The sequence below is a fragment of the Sinohyriopsis cumingii genome, chromosome 19 (genome assembly GCF_028554795.1).
Source record: "Sinohyriopsis cumingii isolate HCF-2022 chromosome 19, ASM2855479v2, whole genome shotgun sequence".
Classification (NCBI taxonomy): domain Eukaryota; kingdom Metazoa; phylum Mollusca; class Bivalvia; order Unionida; family Unionidae; genus Sinohyriopsis; species Sinohyriopsis cumingii.
The window spans coordinates 66,849,836-66,859,732 of NC_142979.1; the positions used below are offsets into that span (position 1 = coordinate 66,849,836).

The 9,897-nt window shown below is 36.1% G+C and overlaps 1 protein-coding gene across 1 annotated transcript; it reads left to right on the plus strand.

Moving 5' to 3' along the window:
* Nucleotides 1–999: 999 nt before the first annotated feature.
* Nucleotides 1,000–9,325, plus strand: LOC149775876 (LHFPL tetraspan subfamily member 7 protein-like). The gene is made up of 3 exons (XM_089943032.1): nucleotides 1,000–1,882; nucleotides 7,273–7,734; nucleotides 9,122–9,325. Exons 1-2 carry the CDS (start codon nucleotides 1,519–1,521, stop codon nucleotides 7,500–7,502), a joined length of 594 nt encoding a protein of 197 aa, XP_089799158.1. The 5' UTR covers nucleotides 1,000–1,518; the 3' UTR covers nucleotides 7,503–7,734; nucleotides 9,122–9,325.
* The last annotated feature ends 572 nt before the right edge of the window (nucleotides 9,326–9,897 follow it).

Here is a 9,897-nt window from a genome sequence, read left to right on the forward strand (position 1 = left end):
AAAAGAATACGACATCAGTCAATTTAGAATTTTGCATTGTCATGAATGAGATATAATTAGAAGAAGGGCACACAGGTAATTTTTTGTTTCAAATATTTATATTGTCTGTTATCATATCAAATAGGTTGAAACCCTTGTATCAACGACTCATCTCACGGGCTGAAGAAAGAGTGGAGATAGTGTGTCTACAAGTTATAGGCACACCGGGATGAGGCATCTTATTGAAGAGGCTATTTTTATCGATGAGGTGTCAAAAATCCTCTGATTTATTCTGGAGAAAACATCAATGACGTGACTCAAGGATGTACCGAGAAAGTATGAGCAAGTAAACTACTCTGTAAAATTCAAGCTCGAGCAGACACTACTTCAAAAACCATTCTGATTGTCATATGCCGTAAGATAATACCGTCCACGACTGAACAATTTGTACTAGTGCGGTTTGCGTTGACCATCTACGTTTCAACAGGGCACATATTTGAATCCAAAAACCAACGCATCAAATAGATGAAACGTTGGATAAAGTCGGTAAGGATCGATATTTTAGTATGATGTGCCTTACAAAGGTTTATTTGCAAATTCCGTTGGACGGCAGCGTTAAAGAAATGAACGTGTCCCTAACACCATCTTAAGTACTTAAGGCAATTTAATTTGTTAATTTCTCCAAAACCTTGTTCAGCTTTTGGATACATGCTTAAGTTTGGTTTCTTGCTTTACTGCACAAAACAAGTAAGTGTTTACTGCAGAGGCAATTAGAGCAAAGTGCCTTTCCCAAAAACATACCAAAGTAAGCTGACCCAGACTGATCCGATGGTAGGATTCAAACTCACGCCCTTTCGTTCGTGAGTCCGGCACGCTAACCACTGAGCCACCGCAACTCCCTAGACGCTTAGGGTAGACCGATCAATTTAAGAACGAATGCCGTTCAACAGTCATACTTTCAATATATAAACTGGAATATCCCAGTCAAAGAAGGAATATCATCTTACTGTGGGATGCTGTGCAACAGGCGATCGAAGAACCAATCCGAGAGCTCAGACTGTAGATTAGCCCATGATAATTTCCACTTTTGATTCTGCATGCAGTGAGTGGGTCGTCTTTGCTATTAGAGAGGCTTCAGTATTCGATCAGCGTGAAGCTTCTACAGATTCAGTTATTCTGCTTTCATTTCTGCTCGCTGAACAGCTGGTATAAAGCTTGCAGGCTTGGATTCAAATTCACTTTGACGGAAAATTTTGCTCTATTTTCTTTTCGGCTAATAACAGTGAAATATATGAAACATGTATTGCATACAAGGAAGTTACATACTGGTGATTCGAAAACAACTACAGTTTGTACGAAATGACCGTCCTGGCTAAGTTAAATCAAGATTGGATACGAATTTGAAAAAATAAAAACAAAATGCCTTTGATATTAATTTTGAAAGCTGTATATTTTAGTGACCCTGAACCAATACGCGTCATATGTGTATGACTATAGTAGGAAGTTTCCTTGAATTCTAATGTGGGATGTGAACTCAACATGCCAACATTTGTTCATTACTTGTGGATTTTGCTTACCTTGCTTGTAAGCGTGACGTGTACTTACAGCTTATTACAGCCAGACTGGTTTATTCATCCGGACTTTATACATTCCTTTGGAGTTTATGCATACTGCCTACGGGATTTCCGCTACACATACCCTAGGCAGATTTGTGGATACTATGGAGGACAATTTGGATTCAGTAATGTCCCATCCAAAGCGTGGAAAGCTGCATCCTTACTGTATGGTGGCGGAAGCATGTTCATGTGTATTAGCTGTTTGTTTACTCTTATTAGCTTGTGTATTCGAAGAGGCTGTGATACAATAGTAATTCTTATGACTTCTTACCTACAGACTGCCGCAGGTAAGCATAACGTACTCTCAACGATGCTTTTAATACGGTTGGATTTTGCCTGTCTGTCTGTCTGTCTGTTTATGGACATTTGTTAATTATCTAAACAAACAAGTCTGCTTTGGATGTGATGTTTTAATGGCATAAAATGCATATACTATTTTCCAATATTATCCTTTTTCTGAAAAGCTAAAAGAAATTAGTCTGGGTCTATGTGCAAACTGTGAAATTATACATTTATATAAGCGTAATGCTTATTGAGTGGGAATGTTTCATGTGGTACTTGTCAGAACCCCAAAATGTGTTTTGTAATACATATGAATAGTGTAAAAGTGAAAGAAAACAAGTAAAGGTTAGTTTTGGAATTCTTCATTAAAAGGAGAATAAAACGCGTTAGGTCTGTACAGTGACATATTCACATTATTTTGTGAATTGATTGTAAAAATGAGGAAATAGTCTGCAGACTAGTATTTATTGTCACGTTGCTTTGGATGTCACGCGTACCTTTCGCCTTTATACAATGTGTTCGTCTTGAGAAGTGACACAGTTTACGGCAAGGTATAACATTCAACAAGTATATAAATAAGCAAGAATAATTGTCTCAATCTGTGTTTTATTTTCTCTAGGATTTCATGAAGTTTAAGCACCTGTTGTTGCAACTAAATAACACATTTTTCCATATAGTTTAATAATACGTATTCAGTGTGCATTTATTGCGTCGCGTAGTGATTGATGTAGTTTGAAGACACAAGACGTATCTCAAAATGAAAGTATAAATGCTCACATTTATCATAAAACTCTAACGATTCTGTCTTCTAACATTCGTGCTTATTAACAGAAACGTAGAAAGAACTACTTACATTTGAAAACCTAAATCGGGCTTGATCGTAATATACAATGAAGAACCAACGTTTATTTTGCGTAGGAAAATAGCGTGAACAACAAACTCAAAAAGTACACTAATATAAGTGGGCTGCTGTGTTAAAATACGAGTACGTAAAATCATGCGCTTGATTCTTTCTTGAAGAGTACCTAAATTCATTAAAGTTCATTGACTTTCTTTTCTTACACACCAAGATACGTTTGCTATTAAAATATTAGGGGGAAATTATTCATTGTTAAAGTTTCTAGAATACACGAATTTTGGAAAATTCTGCGTATTTAATTTTTACGATTTTCTGTATTGGTGGCACGGTATGCTTTACTCCCTAAATTTCCAAGAATTAAATGTTCGAACGTTTTCCATTGGACCGTAAAAGTAACGAAAATTAAACCATTTTGAAACGTCTCCCTATACAGTATATCCCTACAAGACAGATTTCTACGATTTAAAAGAGATATAATTTTTGATGTTTAGGAAATTTTTATGTTTAGGATAGATGGTTAATAATACTAAACAGATACATGTTTAGAATTGCATTAGCTAATGCAAATACGGACCATTAGAACGGAGAGAGCATTGATATCCATATTTGTATGCATTCCTCGGCAGTAATTAACATGTAACCTAGGACAGATTGATGATGAGTGGAACTAAAAGAATGCAATCAAACCTACTATTGCACAACCTTATCCAAATAAAGTCCACTCCCCGATAGCAATTACATTTGCGTATTCTCATTTACTTCGCAAATGAGCAACTCTGTATTACAAAATAGTATCAATTTTCAAATAAAACCCGTTTTTCCCGTCTGATTAGCGACCCTAATTTGGTGGTTATCCTATATAACATAATTAAAATTATGATTTAAGGTACAGTAATATATCCACAAAATCTCTCTCTCTCTCTCTCTCTCTCTCTCTCTCTCTCTATATATATATATATATATATATATATATATATATATATATATATATATATATATATATATATATTTGTGTTGGAAATTTGATGATACAAATATAACAATTAGGATCAACTTTTCTTGCATTTTCGAGGTTTCATAATTATCTTTAAATAAAATTAATAATGGAAACATTCAACCGAATTAAGTAAAAATAGCACATCAAGCATGTAGCTAGAAGAATTGCTGAATGGGATGCAAAGAACGCAGTACAATCGTATAAATGGACACAAATTTAGACATCCTGGCTATGACATTGTTGTATAAGCAATGGCTCATGAAGAAATGTTTATTTACTCACCAAAGGAATATTTACCAAAGTCTTTCTCGTGTTCTTGTTTTGGGTTTTTATCTCAGGTCAAGTTAGCTTTACATGGTGGCCAGTATAACTGGTGGTGGAAGAACACAGAAAAGCCACAGTAAGAACCATCAACCCACGGGAAGCTACTGGCAAGCTTTCTCACATACCTACATTAGCCCAGCCCTAGACTCGAACCCACACGGACAGTTTGTTGATCGTTTTTTTTTACCACTCGACCACCCGGGGACCCCCGCTCTCTTGTGGCATACGTATTCCAAGACAGCTAAAATGTGATTTTAAATAATCCAATTTCAGTCCAGACGTTCATCATCGGTATTCTTTGGGTCGCTGAAACATTTTCGCCATAATAAAGATGGTTCAAAATTTACTTTCGCACAAAGTCCCAGCCAAGTTTACATTGCAGTGGTGAAATCGCCCGAATAAAAAACTCAAAAATAAAAACGCATACCTTCAGTGATCGGATGCTCCAAATTCTCCCTGCGCCATAACCGTCGATAAAGGGTATATTGCTAGAATACTTACTGTCAGGGAAATGGCTACTCAGCAATGGAAATATAAGTAGCACATCCTCTTCAGTAGTCATTTTCAAACACTTTGGGGCAAAACTGAGTGTCTGAACTATTTATTTATGCAGCTAAAGCCTTGTAATGCGGTCGGAATAGGAATTCAACACGATTCCATAATCACCATGAGGCAAATGCAGATATGTTAGTCTCGCTTTATAGTTTTGGTACTTCTATGAGTAACTGGAAGTAGGCCTACCACTACTTCATTCATTGGGAGGTTTAGCAATGTTCAGTCGTCAGTGAAGGCAAGAATAAGTTTAATCCAGTTGACAAAGATTACTGAAAGCAAGTTTTGGTCTTAGAAACAATGTTTTAATATGGGGAAGAAAATCCCAGATGTCAGAAATGAATATGACTACTGTGATTTATGAAAGAAATCACATGTAACACCAATGTAATGTGAGCTACATTAAATTTTAAAACATGGGCTTACATTAGACAGGAAAGGTAAATTCCCTTGGCATTCTGCAGAAAAGAATATAATTTCCTCAGAGGCAACATAAACATTGAAACAATGATCGTGAAATTAGCGTGCCTGGGAAGTTACATGTAAAAGCGTGTTGACTACATTGATTAACTTCCTTCACTATCTGATGAAGGCATATTGAATTACCTGCCTTAATAATATATGCACGATCTGGTGGAAATTTGACTTGCTGAAGGCTGAATATAATTTCAACTCCTCTAATTCAAAGTATAAGTCTAAAGGTTGCACATATAATATGATTCTGTGTTATTTACATACGATCCAATATAATTGAAGGTCATTAATTTGTTAAAGTTCTAATAAAATTCAATTTCAATCATTTGCCTTCACATTTTGTGAACTAGTATCACTTTTCGATTGCAGATTCAGCTATGAAATTATTTTTCTGTGCTTCACATTCCGACAAGGCTAAAGTAGACGTACTGAATCTGTTAGTAGTTTGTACCCAGCTGACTTTTTAAATATTCCCACTACCATTTATGCATATCGCTACGATGTCTGCAGTGTGGCATTTTATAGTGATGCCGCAGACATGTAGCATGATGTCCCACCCAGTCACATTATCCTAACACCAGGCCGACCAGTCCTGTCACTAACATCTTAATGTTGAGCGCCAAGCGAGGCAGCTGTTAGTACCATTTTTGTTGTAAGTCGTTGGTATGACTCGGCCGGGGATCGAACCCAAGACGTCCCGCATCCGAGGCGGACGCTCTAACCACTAGGCCACCGGAGTGGTGTGATGATAAAATGAACAAACTATTACCACACATGCATATGAAGATTTCACTCATGTCCCAAGTCCGTACTACTAGCCGGTTTATTCAACAGTTGGTATAAAATGGCTTAAAGGGTTAGCGTTAGCCTAGGATCGTGGGTTCGACTTAGGAAAAAAAATGGTACATGCAGCTACTTCGCTTGGCGCTCAGCATTAAGAGGTTAGAGTTAGACTGGTTGGCCTGGTTTCTGGATAATGTGACTTGGTGGGACATGACACAACATGTCTGCTGCATGATGCCCCAGTACTTATACATCACTATAAACTGCCACAATGCTGACATTATAACGATATGACTCAAATTGTTCAAGTACGTTAAACACACACACACACACGCACATATACACACACACACACAAATTGAAAGTATCTTGTTTGGGGCTTTTTAATCCAAATCCAGTGCTTTATCACTGATTCAAATTTCAGTGTATGCTTCATCATCATGGGTTAAACATTTTCATTGCACTACATCTCATGTAAGACCACGTCTGTCATATTTTATGAGTGTAAGCAAGTAAAAAACAAATGTTGAAAATATTAGCTAAAAACAAAGGTTATCTGCATGCGACATGGCATCGATAAAAATCAATAGCTATATCGCTGCTGGCAGACGACTGCTAGAAAAATGATAACAGTTGCATAAACGGGACATATCGCAACTATATTGTGTGTAAACATTCGCTTGCCAAGACCTTATTTCCAAACGGCAACAAATTTACTCATTAAATACCGATATCTACCTGCATTTGAATAGGTAAGCAGTTCTGGTTTCCAAATTATAAATACAATGGATGTAAGGCACGACTCTGTGGAAACTGTGCTGAGAATAAAACTCTAAGAATTTTGCATATTAAAGTTAACAACGTGGTATATTTTTGAAAATGTGTTATAATGGGAATCGAACAAGAATTGTTCAAAACTGCAAAGTATTCATCACCTATGTCAAAGTCACAGAAAGAATGTGTTCCAAACTTTGCTTTCACTGGTGACGATAACAAGTGATAACGTGGTGTTTGTTTTATTTTTTTAATACAATTCTCTGCTCTTTGTGCAAATATATAGCATAGATTGCATCGTTTATTCTGTTAAAATGACGGTTGAAACATATGATACAGTATTGTCGAAACTGAAGCATGAGTTCACGTATAAAACAGGAAAATATACGTATACTGTTGTAATGAACAGACAGTGATAAAGCATTTTTGAAGATCGGCGAGAACTGAAGATGTACAACTGTGACATTGCAGGCCGTCTGACTTAATATATATATATATATATATATATATATATATATATATATATATATATATATATATATATATATATATACATACCTGTGGCGTCAAGGTTTTGACTAGAGGATTTATGTATATAGTTTTTTGTTCTTGACATTTGTTTTCTTTTGCAGTTGTTTTCCTGATGTGCGGGATCCTATCCTTTCCATTTGGACTAAGTTCTGACTATTTCCGGCACTACTGCGGAGACTCCGCGTCCATATTTCATTCAGATATTTGTTCAGTAGGTTGGGCCTACATGCTAGCAATAGTAGGAACAGCGCTTTCCATTTTCTGTCCAATTTTGTCTCATTTTGTGGATACAAGTAAAGATGAGAGCACAGCAATAAAGACAGACATTTGAGAACCACGGGATCACGTTTCAGATGTGATATATTGGTTAGAAAAAAGAAATCTGAGACTTATTTATTTGTTATACGAAAGAGCAAGACAGCATCACACGGGAAGGATAGGAGCGCAGAAACCTAGCGACATTTGGATGCACATATTGTTAACTAAAATGTGTCCATCCTTCTCTGATGATTGCCATTTGAAATGACTCTTGCCAAGTTTCGGACTACATCAGAAGTAATGTGGTAAGTTAATCTCAGATAAACTTTATTTAGCTAAACACAAAAGCAGAATTGGAATCCTGTTTTATTCAATTCATCTTTTATTTCGTTCGCAATTTCACCAAGGTAATTAAAACTCAATTGTGTAGCGTTGTGCATATTTTTAATATCGATATATCTATTTATATTCAGGAAACATTGATAATCAAATTGTTTGCTCAGGCAACTTCAAAACGAAACATTTGCAAATGTCCTTTTAGTATTAGTATCACTAATTGACTTAGGGGCGTGGTCTAAGTCATTTATGTAAATCACATACTATCCACGTCACTCCAAGTTTATTTTATCTGGTGCAATCAATGAAAGATATAAAAGAGCACTAAGGCATAGAATATATTGGGAACAAAAACATGTCTTCCAAAAAGTATGCTCGCGCTGTGAACACTGTGTGTGTGTCTGTCTGTGTGTGTGTGTGTGATCAGGATTTCTAAAGTAGTTTTAACAATTTTGCAGTCATATCGTTACGACGTCTGCAGTGTGGTAGTTTATAGTGATGTCTAGCACTGGGGTATCATGCCGCATATATGTAGCATCATGTCCCACCCAGTCATATTATCCTGACACCAGGCCGACCAGAACTAACACTAACCTCTTAATGCTGATCGCCAAGCGAGGCAGCTGTTAGTACCAGTTTTACGTCTTTAGTACGTCTTGGCCGAGGTTCGAAACCGCGACCTCCCGCATTCGAGGCGGACGCTTTAACCACTAGGCCACTCGCTGTGAACTACTAAATCATATTAAATTATTGCCATTGTAGTAATGACTGATTTAATGAGACTTAAGAACGCCTAACTGATAGAAGTCCAAAAGGTCGTATTATACAATTGCACAAGTGGTGAAGTATCAACATAAATAGGAATAGGTGCATTTTGAGGTACTTGGTGTTTCATTTATTTGTTTGATTGAGGCATGTGCCATCTCTCTTACTATCTTTAGAGTTCGTATGTATACAGTAATTGTACAGTACTTATACAGTAATAGTACAAGTAATTATACCGATTCTCGTGGAATGAAGATGGTGACGAGTCTTTTATTCAGTCAATCATGCAACATAGCATAACCTTTTTTTAAAGCATAACAAGTACTGTCTATACTCGCTTATAAGTCGAGGCAAACTGCAAACAGTAAATTCGTGGATTGGGGAAGGAGTCCCACTTTTTCCACAGAAGAATTAGTGTTTGTTCGATCTTTCAATTCATTGCTTTTTTAAATGCAAAATCAACAAAAAAGTAACCTTCAAATATAGTTCACAGTGAAAAAGAATTAGCAGTAATCGCCGTCTTTTATTATTCATACTTCAGATTTTATTCTAAAATATTGCCTTTGAAGAAGATGCAACTTTTTATTTTAGGACTGCTCATGTTGCGAAGGATTGGTTCAGACATACGATATTGAAGCTGCTTCTGGATGCAGACCATATAGATGTCCAGCCGATTATAATAAAAAACAACAACTGTGATGAGGATACAGCTGTCTGACATTTGAATATTTATTTTGTCATGTTGTAAAGTGGATATTAAACTATTGGTATGATTGGACCAACCTGTCAGGTTTATTGGGTGTGTTATTTTTCTAATTTTATTTTTATAATAGATTGAAGACACATATAAAGCACAGCAATATACCAAATGCATTAAATAGGACATGGCTTGTAAAATTTTGGTATAAAGCAGTTGGATATACAAACACTACTGGTATAACAATTGTGATCCACCCATGGCGCATTAAAACACATATACAAATATTGTTTCAAATTTTTTTTATATATTTCAACAGTAAGCTATCGCTTCCATATTTTTAAATCTGTAATGAATTTCCACCGAGTAATCCTTAGCGAAGTAATAAAATAACGATAAACAATATTAATAATCCCCATCTTTTAAATGAATTAAATATGCAACACAGTTTCATTGAAATCCTCTGTGCTTTTCCTTTGATCTCTCTCTCTCTCTCTCTCTCTCGCATAAAGGAGAGGATATGTGCAAGTCTGTGGAGATAGAGAGAAAAAGAAAATTTTCACAAAGTAGCCTACAAGTGCCGGGAACTTCGTTACACGTTCCAAGGGATTTTAGCAGTGTTAACAGTACCAGTCATGCAAAAGATCCAATAGCCTCTCAAGATTATACG